This window comes from Euleptes europaea, chromosome 15 (assembly GCF_029931775.1).
Source record: "Euleptes europaea isolate rEulEur1 chromosome 15, rEulEur1.hap1, whole genome shotgun sequence".
NCBI classification, from domain to species: domain Eukaryota; kingdom Metazoa; phylum Chordata; class Lepidosauria; order Squamata; family Sphaerodactylidae; genus Euleptes; species Euleptes europaea.
In genome coordinates this window covers 57,258,063-57,279,202 of record NC_079326.1, presented here as the reverse complement: position 1 = coordinate 57,279,202, position 21,140 = coordinate 57,258,063, and the positions used below count along the sequence as shown (strand labels likewise).

Here is a 21,140-nt window from a genome sequence, read left to right as displayed (position 1 = left end):
ACCTAGGCTGATCCTGCATTGAGGAGGGGGTTGGACTAGATGGCCTGTATGGCCCCTTCCAACTCTATGATTCTATGAACCCAGCTCCCCCCCACCCCCCCAATTTTGGCTCAGTTTGAAAATGACAGAGGCCCTGCGAGAACTGATATTCCCTTCACCGACGACAGGAAGAAAGGAAAATATCCCAGCTAATTGTAGATTTTGTCCCTGCTCTGATAACTGGATTGAATCATTGGCTAGTGTATTATTTCATTGTAGATTTTATATAGTCAAGAATGTTTGGATTTACTGGAACTCATTTTATGAGCAAAATACTCTTAAAATTTTATTGGCTGGGGTTAACCAAAGAATCACTGTATACGTAGCGAAGTTTCTGCCCCCTTCTACAGCGGTACCTGCGGAGATAATGTCTTGTGTGTGATTTACTCTCATTCATTCTAATCCTGTTCATTTTCGGATGTGGTGGACTCTGATCTGGAGCGGTGGACTCTGATCTGGAGAACCTGGTTTGATTCCCCACTCCTCCACATGAGTGGTGGAGGCTAATCGGGTGAACTGGGTTTGTTCCCCCACTCTTCCACACAAAGCCAGCTGGGTGACCTTGGGCTAGTCACAGCTCTCTTAGAGCTCTCTCAGCCCCACCTACCTCACAGGGTATCTGTTGTGGGGAGGGGAAGGCGATTGTAAGCCGGTTTGAGTCTCCCTTAAGTGGTAGAGAAAGTCAGCATATAAAAACCAACTCTTCTTCTGCTTCTTCTGCTTCTTTACAGATACAAGCTTAGGTGATTAATCAGTTAAATGTTGTTTGTTCCGCTTCTGCGTGGCTTGTGGGCCGCAATAAAGATTGATTGACTGACTGACATATTCTGTTCTCTTTCTCAGGGACCAGATTCTCAGCTATAACCTCGGCCGAAGGCTTCCAGCTGACCACGTGAGTGGCTATCTCCAGTTCAAAGTAGAGATCGCCTCTTCTGTTCATGAAGGTGAGACTTTGCAGCAAATGTGTGTGTTCTTACTGTTGCATGGAAGATGTTTCATGTTTGGCTGATCAGCTCTTTGGGGGCCAGTCCCACATATTTTTATTTATTTTGCTTTACGGCTTTTTTGTTTTTTGTGATGGTACCCACAGGTACAGAGTACCAGCATGTTTTGGGGGGCGGGGGTTCTCCCAGGTCTTAAGAGAGAATTGGTGGAAATTATAACTGCAACCTTACACACACACACACACACACACACACACACATCTTTTGGTCTCATGAGAAGATGAGTCACTGGAAAAGACAATCATGCTAGGAAAAGTTGAGGGCAGCAGGAAAGGAGGAAGACCCAACAAGAGATGGGTTTGACTCTGTAAAGGAAGCCACAGCCCTCAATTTGCAAGACCTGAGAAGCCTGTTAAAGATAGGATGTTTTGGAGGACATTGATTCACAGGGTCTCCATGAGTTGGAAGCGACTTGATGGCACTTAACACACTTAACACACACACACACACTGGTATTTTTAAAAAATTAACAAAAAAAGCACTGATTGTCTCCATTTCTAAGTAGGCACAGAGAGGCAAGAGCAAGTTGAAAAACTCAGATTGTTTTAATTTGCAAAATCCTGCATTATTTATTACATTTATTTACTTCACAAAACCCTTTCTTTTGCCCCTTTCCAGGATTATGTGGGAAACAGCCCTTGTTTGCCTTCCTTTCCTTTGCCGCTGAGTAGAGCACCATGTTGTTGTCTTTTCCAGTGAGTCTTGTCTGTTCATGATTTGACCTAGAACCCTCTTTACAATGTACAACATACCTTTATTTTTCATATACCATGCTTTGTTTTTGCATTCTATTCTATCCATGCCAAGTGATTTCCCCCACTGCCTGCAAACAGGCATTGTTACATGTAATGATATATTTCCCTGGCATTTTTGTGTTTCAGATGCTTCACCGGAAACAGTGGGAACCTTGCTAGGGGTCAACTCTGTCAACGGAGACTTGGGGAGCCCTTCTGACGAGGAGGACGCCCCCACCGGGCCTCACGACGTGCCTCCGGTTTGCTTGAACGGCCCCCTCTTTGAGGAATCCGCCGGAGAGGGATCCCCACGGCATTCCATGAGGACTAGTACCACTCTGGAAACAGATCAGGAGGATCTGACTTCTACGGCTTCAAGGCCATCGCCTCCCAGAGGTCGCCAGGACTCGCTGAACGACTACCTGGACGCTATTGAGCAAAACAATATTTGTCGGGCCGGAACCTCCACTTGCAACGAGCGTGCCATCGGGGCGTCCCCCAAATTAAGGAGTAGCTTCCCTACCGATACGAGACTTAATGCCATGCTTCACATCGACTCTGACGAAGAGGAGCATGAATTCCACCAAGGTTTGGGATTCCAGTCATCCCTGGACGATGATGGGGGGTTAGTCATGCTGAACGGCACTAACAGAAATGCTGAAGGAGGTTTTCTAAATGGCTCGTCAAGCCAGGTTGAGCAGAGCCCAGGCCCTGAGGAAAATGGGGGAGCACCGGATGTAGAAACTTCCTTGGCTCCTTCCGACAGCCAGCAAGAGTCCCTTCCAGGACCTTCAGAGGTGGAGACAGCCATAGAAGAAACCGAAGCCGTTCACATTTCTCAAGATGATGGGGCAGCCGATCCGGTTGGCGCTGAAGTTTGTGCGCCTCAGGAGGCCGAACAGCCTGCCACTGGCTCAGACATGGGAGCTTCTGAGTCTTCTCCCGGGAGCAGAAGTGTCAGGGAAGCCGAATCTACTGACCAGGGGTCGGAACCTTCTCAGGTTTCGTCTGAAACCGAGCCGAGTGACCCTGCTCGTACAGAAAGCGTTAGTGAATCGAGCACTCGGCCGGAAGGCGAGAGTGATGCGGAAGGGGCAGACTGTTCGTGCAACGAAGCCGCCACTCCCCGACTCTCCTCAGTGGATACGTGGTGCTCTTCCTTTGAAAGCACCCGGTTTTCGGAGACTCCAGCCTTTTCTTCCCAGGAGGAGGAGGAAGGAGCGTGTGGGGTGGACCCTGCCAGCAGTGAACCTGCGATGGTAACACAGGACATTGTGTGCACTCAGGCCTTTTTGCCCTCGGTACAGATACCGACCTCGCAAGATGAAGGGCAGTCGACCGAACTGGGGGGGCTACAGGATATCGATGAGGCTGAAGAGATCTGGCAGAGAAGGAGGAGTTTGCAGGCTGCTGCCGCACGTAGCCAATCGCAGGAGGAGGAGGCTGGAGGGGCGCAGGCAGCTTGCGAGGGGGCAGCTGCAGAGGCTGACGGAGCTAGTGGAGGTAAAGGCCGCATGGGGGGGCCTGGGGGTCTCGGCCTTCACAATGAAACTAATCGAGATTAACTTGTTTGAATCTCTTTCAAGTCATTTCCACATGGGTTATTTGCCCTGGGTTTGATGCTCTTGGGACACAGGATCCCCCCCCCCATTTCCCCACAGCATCATGGCGCATTCATGCACCTCCTGGGCTTTTTCTGGCTTTTCTACAATCTTTCTCAAACCTGCTTTCCTTTGATGTTTTGGGATAGATCACAGTAAGTGCGAATGAATGCTGTGTGAGTGCGAAAGTTGGATTTTCCCACTCACATGGCTGCCATTTTCCCTGTCCCTGTAGCAGTCGTTTCTTCCTCGTCACTGATGGCTTTTTCTTTAATTGGCAATTGAATATTGCTATATCAATATAAAGTTATATCAATGTAATGTTATAATATTGCTATATCAATACAATGCTGTAATTGCTATATCAATATAATGTTACAATAATATGTATACTAGGATGTTGAAATTCCCAGCTTTCATTTTTTAAAGTAAGCCTCATCCCCTTTCATTGCAAAGATATGCCTTTCCTCTTATATCTCTGCAATGAAAAGGGCTAGAAACGTACTTTTAAAAAAAATGACAGCTGAGAATTCAGAGAATCTGAAACACAGATTGTTATAGTGTTATATTGATGCATTGCTATTTAATTGCCAATTTTAAACATCCCTGGCAGCAGCTGCAGAAGCAGCGGAGAAACTACACAAGCCCATCCCTGGGTAGTAACCACCTCATTCTGCAGTGGACTGAGATGACCCTGAAAAACAGTCATTTGCCTCAAGTTTACGGAGCTTGCTTTGAATGCAAAATATTACACCCAGTGGTGTCAGTAAAGCTGTCTAAGGACACGCTCAAACCTCAGTGTGCATGCATGTTTTTAAACAGCTCCACACAGGTGCGTGCCGCTCCCACAACCCTAACAGGATTTTCTGTTTTTCACAAAGAGCGTGTGCGTGTGTGTGTGGAAAGTGGTGTGTCCCATAAATTCACAGGCGTCGCCTCCCAGCTGGCTTAGAAGCAAACATGATTGCTTAAGCAGCAGAGGCAAATAAGTTTTAAGTAGAACAAGGAATTCATATCTTGGTGAGAGCCCATATTACATTTTATTTATTTGTATTTAAAACTTCTATTAGCCTCCTTTCCACTTTACGGAGCTCAAGGTGGCTTACAATATAACTAAAATAATAATAATAAAAACCAGAATTCAAATTATTAGCAAAACCACTAATCTCCCAGCCCTTTGAGCTCAAATCATATGGCTGTTAAGGGTAGCAACACAATTTGTTTTTAGTAACCTGACAATATTGTGAGTGTATTGTGTCATTCTTCTGAAACGACCACTGCAGGACTGTTGTGTGGTATTTGGGACATACTAAGGCAGGGGTTCCCAATGTGGTGCCCGTGGGTGCCATGGCATCCGCTGACACCTCTTCTGGCACACACCAAGTGCTTTTAGGAAGTATGTGGGCCAGGTAGAGCTTTTGCCTAGCAAGGCTTCTGATTGGTTATTCAAGATTGGCTATGCAGTTTCTTTAATGTTGCTTTGGCAGCAGCCACCAACACAACACATGGATCTTCACTGTGTTACTGAAGTTAAGCTGTAACAATCTTCACACAACGCATAGTTAAATTGTGGAACTCCCTGCCCCAGGATGTAGTGATGGCTGCCAACTTGGAAGGCTTTAAGAGGGGAGTGGACATATTCATTGAGGAGAGGGCTATTTATGGCTAGCAGTCAAAATGGATACTAGTCATGATGCATACCTGTTCTCTCCAGGATCAGAGGAGCAGGCCTATGATATTAGGTGCTGTGGAACACAGGCAGGATGTCACTGCAGTCGCCTTGTTTGTGGGCTTCTTAGAGGCACCTGGTTGGCCACTGTGGGAACAGACTGCTGGACTTGATGGGCCTTGGTCTGATCCAGCATAGTTTTTCTTATGTTCTTATTTTGTGACTGGCTCCGCCTCCTGCAGCAGCTATTTTGTGCCAGCAATTTCATAGCTGCTCCCGCCATGCCATGTGCCCGCAAGCTCAAAAAGGTTGGGGACCCCTGAGCTAAGGATATACCCCTTTGGGAAAAAAAGATTTGTTTAAACATTTAATTTTGAACACATTTTTGTTTGTGTTAGAACTCCTTTTGGAAGAATGATCGTGAGGCAGAACGCAATGCTTTCTACGTCACATTTTTGTGGAAAACTTATACACTCCTTGTTCTCTCTTTTTTAATTGCTCTTTGTTTCTCTAGGCTCCCAGAGCAACGGCCATCAGCCTCTGAGAACGCTTCCCTCAGTTCGTCCAGACGTTAGTCGCTACCAGAGAGTGGACGAGGCCTTGCCCCCAAGTGAGAGATGCTTCTGTATTATTTCCAGGGTTTCAGAGTAAACATCACTGAAAGCGGTATTAGTGGCACAGATTTCCCATACATCTTATGTCCCTTAGAAACTCAGAAAGTAGCACGGGTTGGTACCCACATGTTCCTTTAAAGGTAGTCCCCTGTGCAAGCACTGGGTCATTCCTGACCCATGGGATGTCACATCCCGACGTTCACTAGGCAGACTTTGCTTATGGGGTGGTTGGCCATTGCCTTCTCTGGTCGTCTACACTTTACCCCCAGCAAGCTGGGTACTCATTTTACCAACCTTGGAAGGATGGAAGGCCGAGTCAACCTTGAGCCGGCTTCCTGAAACCGACTTCTGCCAGGATCGAACTCAGGTCGCGAACAGAGCTTTTGACTGCAGTACTGCAGCTTACCACTCTGCCCCATGGGGCTCACTCATGTTCTTTTACCAGGCTCAAATAGCGAGTAGTGTGTTTACACCCAGCGGAAATGGAATTTGTTCCTCTATTGTTGGAAACAGTGCTCCTCTACTCCTTACAAAGTTCCCAAGCGATGTGCCCCAAGGTGACTACTAGTCTGTGGCAAGAAAAAAAAAATTAGGTCCCCGTGAGCAAGTAGCCCTGCTGCCCCATCGCTTTGCATAGTTTTCTGCTGTGACCCAGCAGTCAGCTTCCACCAAGGGCAGGTAAATATGCAGCACATTTTAAATGATTGGATCACATCTGATTCTGCAAGTAACTTAGCAGAAAGACATATCTGCTGATGGTAGCTGTTCATGTATTCTACAAGGAAACCTCTTTCGGTAATAATTTTAGAGGGTAGCCCTGTAGGACTGCAGGGAGAACCGCTAGATTTGGGTCCAGGAGACAAATACGTTTTTTGGGGGTAGGAGCTTCTGAGAGTCAAAGCTCCCTTTGTCGGATAGGGACCTCCATTCCTACTTGTATCTGACAAAGGGAGCTTTGACTCTCGAAAGCTCGTACCCCAAAAATCTTGTTGGTCTCTAAGGTGCTACTGGACTCGAATCAAGCTTTTTGGGTAAATGAGTGATGTATGCCTCCCATGAGAGCCAGCGTGGTTAGGAGCGGTAGACTCTAATCTGGAGAACCAGGTTTGATTCCCCGCTCCTCTGCATGAGCGGCAGACACTAATCTGCTGAACCGGGTTGGTTTCCCCACTCCTCCACATGAAGCCAGCTGGGGGATCTTGAGCTAGTCACAGTTCTCTTTGAGCTCACTCAGCCCCACCTACCTCACAGGGTGTCTGAGGGGAGGGGAAGGGAAGGTGATTGTAAGCCAGTTTGAGTCTCCTTAAAAAGTAGAGAGAATCGGCATATAAAACCAATGCTTCTTCCTCCTCCTCCTCCCCCTCCCTCCCCCATTTGAATTCTGGGGAAAAATGGAGGCAGAGGTGGGGTCTCAGTTATCAGACATTTCAGAAACAGTGTCCTAAAGTATCGTACTCCTTACTCTTTGCAATGTACCTTGATTATTTGTTAAGATTGGGAAGCACGAATTGACAGTCACGGGAGGATATTCTATGTGGACCATGTCAACCGGACCACTACGTGGCAACGGCCGACGGCACCCCCAGCCCCTCAGATCCTCCAGCGTTCCAACTCAATACAGCAAATGGAGCAGTTGAACCGCCGGTGAGAATTACCCTTAACTGTTGCAATGTCTGCTATTGTCAGCTCTAGTCCCATGATAATCCCATAAACAGACATCCGTAGACAAGTAGTCCAAAAGAGAGTTGATTTATTGGGAAATCCACAGGTTAACAGAAGCTAACAGTCAAATAGACACTAATGAAAACTAAGCACGGTACAGGGCATATATGAAAGAGCGTAGGGCAAATCAGGATAGATCTGGATGCCATGGCAACCCCCCTCCCTGGAGCTGTCAGGGAAGTAGGATTCTACCGGCATTCCCACAGAGTCCAGTCTAAACACGTTGTTTGCAGAGCTAGAGCTGGCCTTGGCCAGCACCTGGAGAAACCACAACATTCTTTTCTCAGGCCATGCCTGACAGCTATCCGTAAGAACTTTCATACCATATCCCATCTATGGCTGTAACTCCGCCATTTTCTTTATTGCCATTTCCCCATACTGAGCAAATGTAGAAATATTTGGTCCCACGAGAATCTTTTCCATAATATCTCGTTCACATGTACAGATGGATATAGCCCAGAAGTGTGGTATTTATAGAATCTTCTTGTTTTATGAAAATTAGGCTAAAGGGTATGAATGCTTCTGGCTATGTCCTGTGGCCAGAATGTAGTATACAATAGCGTCCCCCCCCGCCCGCTTCTTCCCAATATAAACTTTGGGATGAAAAGCCACCCTAAAGGGATAAAAAATGGAGGAGGGCTTTTAGAGAGAGAATTAGCAAGAGAATTGCTCTATTTGTTACCATGTCTGCTATCCATAAGAACTGTGGTACTGTATCCTGTCTATGACTGTAAACCTGCATCTTTATTGCAACTTTCTCATGCTGAGCAAGTGTAGAAATATTTGCTCCCACGAGAATCTTTTCCATAATATCCTGTTCATACGTGTACAGATGGGCTTAGCCCAGAAGTGTGATATTTATAGAATCTTCTTATTTTATGAAAAATAGGCTAAAGGGTGTGAATGCTTCCAGCCCTGTCCTGTGGCCAGAATGCAGCATGCAGTAGCAGATTGTCCCCCACTCTTCGTCCCAATATAAACTTTGGGATGAAAAGCCACCCTAAAGTGATAAAAAAGGGAGGAGGGTGTTTAGAGAGAGAATTACTCTACTTGTTACCATGTCTGCTATCCATAAGAACTGTCGTACCATATCTTATCTATGACTGTAACCCGGCATCTTTATTGCAACTTTCCCATGCTTGGCAAGTGTAGAAATATTTGCTCCCATGAGAATCTTTTCCATAATATTGCATTCATACGTACAGATGGGCTTAGCCCACAAGTGTGGTATTTATAGAATCTTCTTATTTTATGAAAATTAGGCTAAAGGGTATGAATGCTTCTGGCTATGTCCTGTGGCCGGAATGTAGTATACAATAGCATATTGCCCCCCACTCTTCATCCCAATATAAACTTTGGGATTAAAAGCCATTCTAAAGTGATAAAAAAGGGAGGAGGGCTCCAAAGTTGCTTGTCCCTTGGAATTCTGCTTTTCGGGGCTAGGCCGGAAGGAACAGTTGAGGCCGAAACAGAGAAAGAATTTATTTCTGATGTAACTTCCTTGTTCACGCACATGTCAATCTGTTGGGAAATTCTCTGATGCATTTGTCGCATTCTGTGCATAATTTTGGAACTTCAGGTATCAGAGTATTCGCCGGACAATGACTAACGACAGGCCGGAGGAGCACCCAAATGCCATAGATGGTGCTGGAGAGGATCCTGACTTCCATCACCCTAATGCAGGTAAGATGCCGTTCAGTGCCCTCCGCACATTCCTTTGGACCTTTAAATCGCAGCTCTCACACTGGCAGAATGACTGATTATTTTAAATTACTTTCCAGTGATATGACCCTGAGCCCCCTTTGTACTAATGATTGCTATGTGTCTTAGATTTCCGAAGGGAGAACGTGCTTCCTCATTCTTCTTCCCGGTCCCGACTCACTCTTCTGCTCCAATCTCCCCCTGTGAAATTCCTGACCAGCCCAGAGTTCTTCACAGTGCTGCATTCTAACCCTGTGAGTACCGAACGGCAGTGAAATATTAATTTTGTAGAGCTGTGTAGAGATTAATATGATACCTCTGCATGTTTAATACCTTGCATGAGAGTATTAGGAGAGACATGTTCACTTGGGTGATGCTGAGTACGTTGACTCTCTCTCAGCCTAACCTACCCCGCAGAATTGGAGATGATAAAGTAGAGCTCCATAGAGGGAGGGGTGATGTCCAGGGTCCACCCATGCCCCACCACACACTCACCCAGGAGTGCCAACAGTTGGACATGTCCAGTTGGGGCGGAGGATGCTGGCTAAAGCTGGTGGCGAAGGGCATTCCGCTTAGAATCATATAATAGAATCGTAAAACCATAGAGTTGGAAGGGATCACCAGAGTCATCTAGTCCAACCCCCCCTGCACAATGCAGGAAATTCACAACTACCCCCACACCCCCAGTGACTCCTCTTCCATGCTCAAAAGATGGCCAAAAAAAAAACCAACCTCCAGGATCCCTAGCCAGTCTGGCCTGGAGGAAAAATTGCTTCCTGACCCCAAAGTGGCAATCGGCACTACCCTGGGCATGCAAGAAAGGGCCACAAGAGCCAAACACAGATGGAAACCTTCCTCCCTCTCATGGTCTGCCTAAGGTCATAGAATCAGCATTGCTGACAGATGGCCATCTAGCCTCTGCTTCAAAACCTCCAAAGAACTGCCAGCTGAAATGCCTTGCTGATTTTTGTCTTTGTGTTTCTGCATAAACATGTTCTGAGGAATTTTGCTCCTTGGCTTTAAGCCTGCGCGAAAGTATCCTGAGTTTCCCACTGGTATAATTGCCCTGTAAACTGATGGAGCCTAGTCTTTTAAAATTAAAACATGTTAACTGAAGCCATTATGGTAATATTTAGAACTCCCTGTATTGTTTAAAACTGGAAGGCATCATAACCAAGTATAATTTGGAGAGTGTGTGGTGCTTCTAGTGGGATATAGATTCAGGTTATGAATTCATTTGCAAGACAGGCTGTGCGGAGATGGTCTGGGATTTGAACCTCCCTAGAGGTCACGCCATCCAGTCTGGGGAAACCTCTTCTCCTAATTGTCGCTGTGTATCAACTGGTTGTGTTTTCAGGGAAGGTAGAACAGCTTGTCTGCATGTGTTGACTGTCATTTTTCGTGTGCCCGGACTAAAGACAGGCTTGGGGAGTAGATTTGGGGGCTCTGCCTAGAGGGTCCTGGCTTTAAATTCAAGTTTGGAAGCACAGATTCCCCATCCTTGTAGATAAGAAAAAGTGGAGTAAGCTTGAAAGGTTGAGCTAGAAACTATAAACTATAACAAAATAATTATATTTTTTACAAGTGTACACTATAAAATGATTAAAAACACAGGGCCTGTATTACAGGCAACATATAAAATTATTCGTTACAAAAATTCTTATACATAGCTGATATACATTCAGTATAAATGACCAGCATGGTGTAGTGGTTAAGAACGGTGGTTTAGATCGGTGGAGTCTGATCTGGAGAACCGTGTTTGATTCCCCACTCCTCCACATGAGCGGCGGAGGCTAATCTGGTGAACTGGATTTGTTTCCCCATTCCTCCACATGAAGCCAGCTGGGTGACCTTGGGAAAGTTACAGCTCTATTAGAGCTCTCTCAGCCCCACCTACCTCACAGGGGTGTCTGTGGTGGGGAGGGGAAGGGAAGGTGAATGTAAGCTGGTTTGAGTCTCCCTTAAGTGGTAGAGAAAGTCGGCATATAAAAACCAACTCTTCTTCTTCAGTACTGGACCATATGCATTTCGACCTGAATAAGCCTTTCTCAGTGGTCATAAATACAGAAACTAATTAAAAACACATCCAGAAATGCACCTTATGAGTTATTCTTATCTATTATCTTGTGGGCCTTGATGTAAACTCTTAACCCAAATCTTGCCACTTGGAAAGTTGTTCACACAATCAGGTATAGAATTAACAGTGTTTCCGGATGTGTGTACATCAACCCATGATAAATCATTTTGGACCACAGAGGACTCAGAAGTAGGCCAGCCAAAAGTGTAAGATGCATGACCAACACGAAGCTGTTTTATACCAAACCAGATCATTATCCCATCTGCCTATTCTGGTGATCAGCAGGTATAAGGCAGAAAAAGGCCTTTCCAAAAATGTCTTCCCAACACATGAGATCTTCAAACTTGAGATGTCAGGGATGGAACTTTAAAAAAAAAAAAAATTTTTTTTTCAAGCTGATAAAAAACCCTACAAACATACACATCAAATTCTTACACTGAACATAAGAAAAGCTTTGTTGGATCAGACCAAGGCCCATCAAGTCCAGCAGCCTGTTCACACAGGAGCCAACCAGGTGCCTCTGGAAAGCCCATAAGCAAGACAACTGCGGGAGCAGCATCCTGCCTGTGTTCCACAGCACCTAAAAGCACCTCGCCTGGAGATCAGTTGTAATAGCCAGAGATCTCCAGCCATTACCTGGGGGGTTGGAAACCCCTGGTGCTCCTCTGATACTGTACTGGAACTTACTTTATAATTTCAATCTGACGGACCTTTGGGGCCTACTTACATACAAACAAAGTCTTCTGCCGCTGAGCCAAGACCCACCCGAGAACGATTCCTGGTTTTCCTAAGCGGGCAAATAACTTCAGAGCTTCATTCCAAAATCTCCCCATTCAAAGTAAAAAATTATGTTGATTCTGATAATGATACTTATTTGTTCTGTTCCCTTCCTGCCAGAGTGCCTACCGCATGTTTACAAACAATACGTGTCTGAAGCACATGATCACCAAAGTCCGACGGGATACCCACCACTTTGAGCGCTACCAACACAATCGGGATTTGGTGGGCTTTCTGAACATGTTCGCCAACAAGCAGCTGGAGTTGCCGAGGGGCTGGGAAATGAAACACGACCACCAGGGCAAGGTAACAAATGTAAACCAACAACTTGAATCATGAATGTGAAATTGCCTTAATCTAAATATTAATCTCAATAATAGCTATATTGCCCTTTCCTGGATAGCCCAGGCAAACCTGATCTTGTCAGATCTCAGAAGCTAAGCAGGGTCGGCCCTGGTTAGTAGTTGGGTGGGAGACAAACAAGTCTAGGGTTGCTATGCAGAGGCAGACAACAGCAAACTACATCTGAACATCTCTTGCCTTGAAAACCCGATGAGGTCGCCATAAGTCAGCTGTGATTTGACAGCAAATATGTGTGTGCATGTGTGTGTGTCTGTTTGTGTGTGTGTGTGTGTGTGTGTGTGAGAGAGAGAGAGAGAGAGAGAGAGATGGCGTGTATATATATTGTGTCTGTGTGACGTAGGGACGGCTGCCCTGAAAGCAGCAGGGGCTGCAAAATAAGAGGACGATCTTGTCGGTATTATCACTAGTCCGAATTATCATTAGTCCATCGCGTTGTCAGAGAATGTTGCATCTTGTCAGTTGTGAGAAAGGGAATTGCTTCTATTCTCTTTAAAACGATGAATAGGAGCCACTGCTCACGATTTGGTGGGGCACAATTTCATATTTTGCCGGGGGGGGGGGGCAACGTTTAGCCACCATGTTTGCTGTAAGGATGGAGTGGAATTGAATGATAACTGATGATATGCTCATTTGCCGCTGTAGCAAATCACACAATGGAGTGTGTGCGTGCGCACGTGTGCGAGAGAGGGATTTAATTTTGCAACATTTATGGCTCTCTTTAAACAAGAAATCCTATTGGAACAGATGCATTATCCATGGGGGGGGGAACGCAGAGCTTATCCAAACCAAAATGCCCGGTTACTGTGCCCAACCCACCTCAGATGTCCTGGCTACACCCTTGCCTGGCAGCCAGTGGCGGGAGTTGGTATACAATTAGGCTGCTGGGTTTTAGCGTGCCTCGGTTTTGTTTCCAGCTGCGGTGCTGGCGTCCAGATTAAGTCCCAGGTTTTGAAGCCCCAGTGATTTCTCTTGTCTTTAATGAAGCTTCAGAACAGCAGGCGTGGGTTTCATTATCCAGTCGGCTGCTACCCGCCGGCCCCAGAGCGATTGTGCTCAATGAGATGCGATTGCGTTCCTTTAGTGCAATCCTTGAACATCTTTCCTATTTGCTTGAGCTTAGTGCATAAGCGAGAGCTGTATGTTTCGCTACACTGCTGTGTTAAGAATAATAATTTTTAAAAAGCTCACAGGCAGGAGCTCTCGTATGGAAATGCGCGTTTTCCTGTAGGACAAAGTCTGCTCTAAATTTATCTTTCCATTTGTACGCTTGATTAAGGTTCAGCTGATTAAATTTTCAGCCTCTGGGAAGGCTCTCGCTTTCTTTCTAAACACAGTAGGCAAAAGTTAGCCAGAACAGACATTAAGCAGCTGATTCGTGCAGCCGTTAAGCCAGAGTGTTTGAAGTTAATTGGATTAGCGATTTGGTTTAATTGGTTTTGTGACAAAAATGGCTGAGACTCACAGTGCCTCTCCCCCCCCCCCAAAAAAAAAAACCGAGCAGAGGTTCCCAAACGTCACTAAAACCTAAGGTTGCCCAACCCCCAGGCTGGGAATTTCCTGGAGATTTGGATGTGTGCTGCTGCAATTTCCTGGAGATTTGGAGGCAGGATGGTGCTGCTGCACTCGTCATGTTAGTGGCTTCCTAGAGGCACCTGGTTGGCCACTGTGTGAACAGACTGCTGGACTTGATGGGCCTGGGTCTGATCCAGCAGGGCCTTTCTTATGTTCTTCTGAGCCTTGGGAGGGGCTGGACATCAGCAGGGTATAATGCCATAGAGTTCACCCTCCGAAGCAACCATTTTCTCCAGGGGAAATGTAGTCTGTAGTCTGGAGATCCGTTGTAATTCTGCGAGATCTCCAGGCCCCACCTGGAGGCTGGCAACCCTATGTCCCTATTGTCAGTGCAGTCCTAAGGACACGTTCCTGGGAGTGAGCCCCATCTATATAGCTAATCCCCACCAGTGCCCCCTGCCTGCGGATACCTACATCCACAGATAGGCGGCACACTTCCCCCCAACAGATTTTTCAGCAGACTCGGGGGACCCCCTGGGACTGCAGAAAAATCTGAAATTAAAAAGGGTGGGGGTTAAATCCTGATTTTTGAAGAAGTGTTGTCTGCGCTCCGGGGATGGCCGCCTTCACCACAGACGGCTGGGGTTGGCCTTAGGGTTGTCAGGTCCCTCTTCGTCACTGGCGGGAGGTTTTTGGGGTGAAGCCTGAGGAGGGTGGGGTTTGGGGAGGGGAGGGACTTCAGTGCCATAGAATCCAATGGCCAAAACGGCCATTTTCTTCAGGGAACTGACATATATCGGCTGGAGATCAGTTGTAATAGCAGGAGATCTCCAACTAGTACCTGCAGATTGGCAACCCAAGCTGGCCTGGCTTGAACAGCTCCTGGGCTGCGCTGTGGCAGACTCCTAGGGCTACTTTGGGGACAGCTGCCATCATTGCAGATGCCTGGGGCTCCTCCAGGCTTTTAGGTAAATGGTTGGGGGGGGGGATACCTCCCCCCCACCCCGGGAGGAGGAGATGGGATTTCCCCCATGAGTTTCATGGGCCTGCAATTGTTGAATATACTTTCCACACCCCATAAAAATCTGGCACTCCCCATCCTGGGTATGTTTAGCCTGAAGAGGAGAAGACTGAGAGGGGATATGATTACCATCTTCAAGTATTTGAAGGGCTGTCATAGAGAGGAGGGTGCGGAATTGTTTTCTGTTGCCCCAGAAGGTCGGACCAGAACCAACGGGCTGAAAGGAAATCAAAAGAGTTTCTGTCTAGACATTAGGAAGACTTTTCTAACAGAGTGGTTCCTCAGTGGAACAGGCTTCCTCGGGAGGTGGTAAACTCTCCTTCCCTGGAGGTTTTTAAGCAGAGGTTAGATGGCCATCTGTCAGCAATTCTGATTCTATGACCCTAGGCAGCTCATGAGAGGGAGGGCATCTTGGCCATCTTCTGGGAATGGAGTAGGGGTCACTGTGTGTGTGTGTGTGTGGGGAGGTAGTTGTAAATTTCCTGTATTGTGCAGGGGGTTGGACTAGATGACCCTGGTGGTCCCCTCCAACTCTATGATTCTGAGTCTATCCCCATTAATAGGAACCTATATAAGTAAGGACAGGTCTTAGTTTTACACTTTAAATAGCTGCATCAAACAATAGGAATTTCAGTACTGCAGCTTTTGCCACCCCCATATGACAAGCTGCACCAGCCAAACACTTCTTTCCAAGACAAAAGTTTAGGATCTTGGCTGCCCTCTAGGACAGAGCTCTTTTCCTGAACCCGTGGATGGATGCTACCTCTCTCTTTCTTCAAGTCATGCCTCAAACTCACCTTTCCCATGTGGCCTTTGTCACATTCCCTTAATCTTCGTTCTCCACCGTAATCAGGTTTTAAATACATGCAGCTGCACTGGCCATGTTCCTTCCTGTTTTTTGCCTTTCTCTCCTCACTTAGTTGTATTTCCTCCCAGTGTCTATTTTAGATTGTAAGCTTCATCGGAGGCAGGGGTTTGACTATTTTAGCTGAAGAAACTGCGAAAGGCACTTCTGTACACTCGCTGGCACTGTATTATTTAAATTAACGCATGCTTAAAAGCCAGATGTTGTTTCCTGAAAAGTGCCAGGTTCCTGAAATATTTCTGTATGTTCTTAAAAGTGTATCCGCTTTAGGAACCTCTGTCATATGCATATAAAGGGCTACAATCCTAAGCACGCTTAACGTGGAAGTAAGTTCCACTAGAATTAGAAATGTGGCATTTCCCCAAGCAAATGGGTTCCGGGATCTGACCGCATTGGAGGCCGAGAATCCTTCCCTGGCTGAGGTTTCAGCAGCTGGGTCACAGGGATGCTGCTTATGAAGCTCTCGCCTTTTGGCAGTGTCTCCTTTGGTTTCCCAGGATTTTCTTTCTTCTTTTGGTTGGCCTACCTAGAATAGCCCTGCTCAAGAGTGCGACAGGCATGCTTCAACCTGTAATCACATGGTGCCGTGGAACCTAATCAGATGTTTCACATTTGCTCTCGCCCATTTGTGGTTGTAATTATGTAGTAAGTATAAAAAAATATTTTTGAGTAGTTTTTTATTTTTAAAATAGCATACGCTAGTGTCATCTGATCCAGATATAGGTGAAACTATACGGCCAAAGATTTGAGTGGCTGTTCTGTAAAGCAGGGGTCCCCAATGTGGTACGCGTGGGTGCCGTGGCATCCACTGGCACCTTTACTGGTGCCCGCCAAGTGTTTTTAGGAAGTGGGTGGGGCCAGGTAGGACTTTTTATTTGAAGAAGTGAGTTGTGACTCACGAAAGCTTATAACCTACCAGAAATTTGGTTAGTCTTTAAGGTGCTACTGGATTCTTGCTCATTTCTACAGTCACCGATTAAGATGTGAAAGTTGAGAAGTTTTACAGCGATGGTAACAATCTCTTCTGGACAGCAGGCTGGCGATAGTTGGTTTTTGGTGCACGCAAAAGGCAGTGGTGGTACGTTTTCCAGATTTAATTATTGTTGTGATTGTAGGATCGGACCTTATTAATCAATTTTTCTTTTCTGTATTCTTATTTTTTACAGAATCATAGAGTTGGAAGGGACCATCAGGGTCATCTAGTCCAACCCTCTGTACAATGCAGGATATTCTGTTTATAAATAAAAAAGAAAGTGTTAAACAGCCATACCATATTAATCTTGTGTTAATTAATAATTGTGTGCCATCAAGTTGCAATGTACTCATGGCGACCCCTGGTTTTCAAGGCACAAGGTGAGCAGAGGTGGTTTGCCATAGCCTGCCTCTTCATAGCAACCCCAATCTTCCTCAATGGTTTCTTATCCAAGTACTAACTGCAGCAGACCCTGCTTAGCTTCCAAGCTCTGATGAGATTGGGCTAGACCAGACCAATCTCTCCTGTTTCTTTTCCCCTTCTTGTAATGCTGTGTTACAAAGGAGGAAAAAAGAAACATAAGAGATATCAGAGTTAAGAACATAAGAAATGCCCTGCTGGATCAGACCCAGGCCCATCAAGTACAGCAGTCTGTTCACATAGTGGCCAACCAGTAGGGTTGCCAGGTCCCTCTTCACCACCAGCAGCAGGTTTTTAGGGCGGAGCCTGAGGAGGGTCTGGTTTGGAGAGGGGAGAGACTTCAATGCCATAGAGTCTAATGGCCAAAACAGCCATTTTCTCCAGGTGATCTGATCTCTATGGGCTGGAGATCAGTTGTAATAGCAGGAGATCTCCAACTAGTACCTGGAGGTTGGCAACCCTACCAACCAGGTGCCTCTAGGAAGCCCACAAACAAGACAACTGCAGCAGCATTCTCCTGCCTGTGTTTCATAGCACCTAATATCATCTGATCCTGGAGAGAATAGGTATGCATCATGACTAGTGTCCACTCCCCTGTTAAAGCCTTCCCTGTTGGCATTAGAAAGCTCAAGGCTTTGCAGTCATTAGAACTCAGACTTCCTGTGCCTCTAACACCTGGTGCCTTGCAGGAAACATGCACGTTAGCACCACCCACAAAGTCCCAGTGTGGACTAGCAAATAACACCACGCTTTCTTTGTTTCTTGTCTTCGCCACCGCACTAGGCTTTCTTCGTCGACCACAATTCCCGCACCACCACGTTCATCGACCCGCGGCTTCCTCTGCAGAGCAGCAGACCGACCAGTGCGTTGGTCCACCGGCAGCATTTGACACGACAGCGCAGCCACAGTGCCGGTGAGGTAAGCCGGCGCTGGCCGTCTGATCTCTATTTCAGCCCATCAGGTTTACTGGATCATCTGGTTTCCATGTTCCTCCCACAGCATACATTACTTGGTCATTAGTCTAATTGTTTTTTGCTGCTGCGTCTTCAAACAGAGCACCCTCCTTATGCTTTGAAAGGGTAATGTGGGAACTTGATAAGATACAAGAAGGGTGTGTGCTTTTTAATTGTAGTGATGGTGGAGGCAGGGTTTCCCTATTGGTGTAGTGGTTAAGAACGGTGGTTTGGAGCAGTGGACTCTAATCTGGAGAACCAGGTTTGATTCCCAACTCCTCCATGTGAGCGGCAGAGGCTAATCTGGTGAACTAGATTTGTTTCCCCACTACTCCACATGAAGCCTGCTGGGTGACTTTGGGCCAGTTACAGTTCTGTCCGATCTCTCTCAGCCCCACCTACTTTACAAGGAGTCTGTTGTGGGGAGGGGAGGGGAAGGAAAGGAAAGGAACATCAGAACATTAGAAAGGCCCTGCTAGATCAGACCAAGATCCATCAGGTCCAGCAGTCTGTTCACACCATGGCCAACCAGGTGCCTTCAGGAAGCCCCCAATCACGATGACTGCAGCAGCATTATCCTGCCTGCGTTCGACAGCACGTCATATATTTGGCATGCTCCTCTGATCGTGGAGAGAACAGGTCTGCATCATGGGTAGTATCCATTTTTACTAGTAGCTTTTCTCCTTAGAGAAAAGCAGGGTATAAAAAACAATTCTTCTTCTAGTAGCTGGAGGTGATTTTCTTCTCACAGCTAATCTAGCCTGGGCTGTGCCATCTGAAGTGGCTGGCAATCTGTGGTACAAAACGTTGGCCATCAGAATGCCAACTGAATGCCTAGGGCCACCCTATAAGGCAGTGGTCTTTGACCTCTCCTGTCCCATGTTTCAGCTTTAACGATCAGGCAGCATCATGGAGCCCAATGAGCTGTAAGCATGTGACAGGAAGCTGCACGACATCAAAATCACCTGACAGGAAAAGGAGTCAGACCGATGACCTCACTGATGGGAAGTGTAGCCTTAGCATACCAAGGGGGGCAGGAGTTGGACATAGCGAAGGAAGGAAAGCAAGGGAGAGCTTTTGTGGGGCGGAGTTGCTGAATCTACCTGAATCCTCTGCACTGCTAGAATCATAGAGTTGGAAAGGGCTATAGAGGCCATCTAGTCCAACCCCCTGCTTAATGCAGGATCAGCCTAGAGCATCCCTGCAAGTGTTTGTCCAACCTCTGCTTAAAGACTGCCAGTGAGGGGGAGCTCACTACCTTCCTAGGTAGCTGATTCCACTGCCGAACAACTTTTACTGTAAAAATATTGTTAATATCCAGTCGGTACCTTTCCATCCGCAATTTAAACCCATTCTTGCAAGTCTTCTCCTGCCAACAGGAACAGCTCTCAGCCCTTCTCTAAGTGACAGCCCTTCAAATACTTAGAGAGCAATCGTGTCCCCCCTCAACCTCCTCTTCTCCAGGTGAAACATTCCCAACTGCCTCAGCCTTTCCTTGTAGGGCTTGGTCTCCAGGCCCCTGATCATCCTCGTCACTCTCCTCTGCACCTGCTCCATTCTGTCCTCACCCTTTTTGAAGGTACTGTGTGACCTCGCTCCATGTGTGTGGCATGAGACACAGGTGTGTTGCTCTTGTTCTCTGCTTAAACGCACTAGCAGCCAGGCCCCTCCAAAAAGCAGCAAAAAAGGTGCCTTTATAGGGCTCAGCAGGGTCCCCACCTGCTGTATCTAAGGGTCCCAACCCATAGTTGTGAAGGCCGCTGCTGTAAGGGATCCAAAGTGCACAAACTCTAGAACGACAATTCTGGCTGTCACACGTGGGATGAAGTAATTAAAACGGAGACGTGCAGGACGGTCGCTTCCGGAGGGTTTGCATTCCGTCAGCTTCTGGCTGGGCTCAGTGGAATCCAGACTGGGTCAGAGATGTCAGGTTGAGTGCCCTGAACTTGACAACGGCAATTTCGGTGCTTGCAGTTTCCTCACCGGGTCCTGCTTCTACCACCGGAGGGCCCTCAAGTGCAGATTTCCTCACTGGACGGTGTTGGCACAGCCTGAATTTCACACCCTGCCTTTCGATATGGCGATCTCTTTCAAGCTGGGGCAATTGTTTGGTTTGCATGCCAAAAAAAAAAAAAAGGAGTTGGATGGGAGGGGAATAAAGAGAGAGCGGTCACATGCACAGTTCTGGCAAGATCCAAGCCCTCCAGTATCTGAACATTTTGATAATCCAAATGGTTCTGAAACAAGCGTATTGGTTTTAAACATCTCTGTGGGCCCAGAGAATGTTAGAACTCTACGTCTTGTGCAGTAAGCAGATCTATGCATGCTCTAAGGTTGTTTCCCCCCACTTAAAAGTCAAACAGTCAGTTGCTTAGAAAAACAACTATTTTTAGAAAGGAATAAAATGCTGACATGGAACATCCAATTCATATCTATGGTGACCTATTAATAACTGAAAACCTAATTGCAAGGCATCAGATTTTAAACAGAAAGTTAATTCTTCTTTTTTTAAAAAAAATTGGACTGGCTACAATAATGTAAACTAATTTATTCCGTTGATTTAACTGGGCCAGGATGAAACCTCAAAGGAGATCTGTTTTCTAATTGGGGGTCGGTGTGGGGGGGAGGGGGAAGCAGAGCAAGGAAATAACAATATTTTCACTTCCCTTTCCTTGCATTAATTCCAGAAGAGATATTCTTTCCTCTTTTTTTCAGTAAAGAGAATTCTTCTCCATCGAAGAATGGAGAAAACTGGCTTTGGCCGCCTCACTATAGTTTAGTTCCTTTATGGTTCTTTGGCTAGTTACAGAGCAGGTTTGTCTGAAAATACCTGGTTCATATTAAAGAAGGGAGCCCTTTGGGAATATAGCCTCTTGCTTTAGTGGTGGTATGGGGAATAAAACAACAATTTAAAAAGTTACATGCTAAAAAGCTGAAGTGCATTCAACAGAGACACGGTGGAGCCAGGAAATTGCAGAAGAAAAGTCCCTCTGACCAAAAAAACCCCCAGAATGTACTTGGTTGTAACAGCGCACGGAAATCCATGTCATAAATTATGCTTTTGGGTTTCGCCAAATGAGTCTTAAGTGAACTAT

The 21,140-nt window shown here is 46.4% G+C and overlaps 1 protein-coding gene across 1 annotated transcript in view; it reads left to right on the top strand.

Moving 5' to 3' along the window:
• The window catches only part of HECW2 (HECT, C2 and WW domain containing E3 ubiquitin protein ligase 2), a 149,852-nt gene that overhangs the window by 78,520 nt on the left and 50,192 nt on the right, over window positions 1-21,140 (top strand). The window contains exons 7-14 of the mRNA XM_056861110.1: window positions 883-983; window positions 1,925-3,280; window positions 5,562-5,657; window positions 7,155-7,305; window positions 8,963-9,066; window positions 9,214-9,338; window positions 12,059-12,244; window positions 17,876-18,010. Coding sequence (XP_056717088.1) covers window positions 883-983; window positions 1,925-3,280; window positions 5,562-5,657; window positions 7,155-7,305; window positions 8,963-9,066; window positions 9,214-9,338; window positions 12,059-12,244; window positions 17,876-18,010 — 2,254 coding nt within the window. The remainder of the gene's footprint in view (window positions 1-882; window positions 984-1,924; window positions 3,281-5,561; window positions 5,658-7,154; window positions 7,306-8,962; window positions 9,067-9,213; window positions 9,339-12,058; window positions 12,245-17,875; window positions 18,011-21,140) is intronic.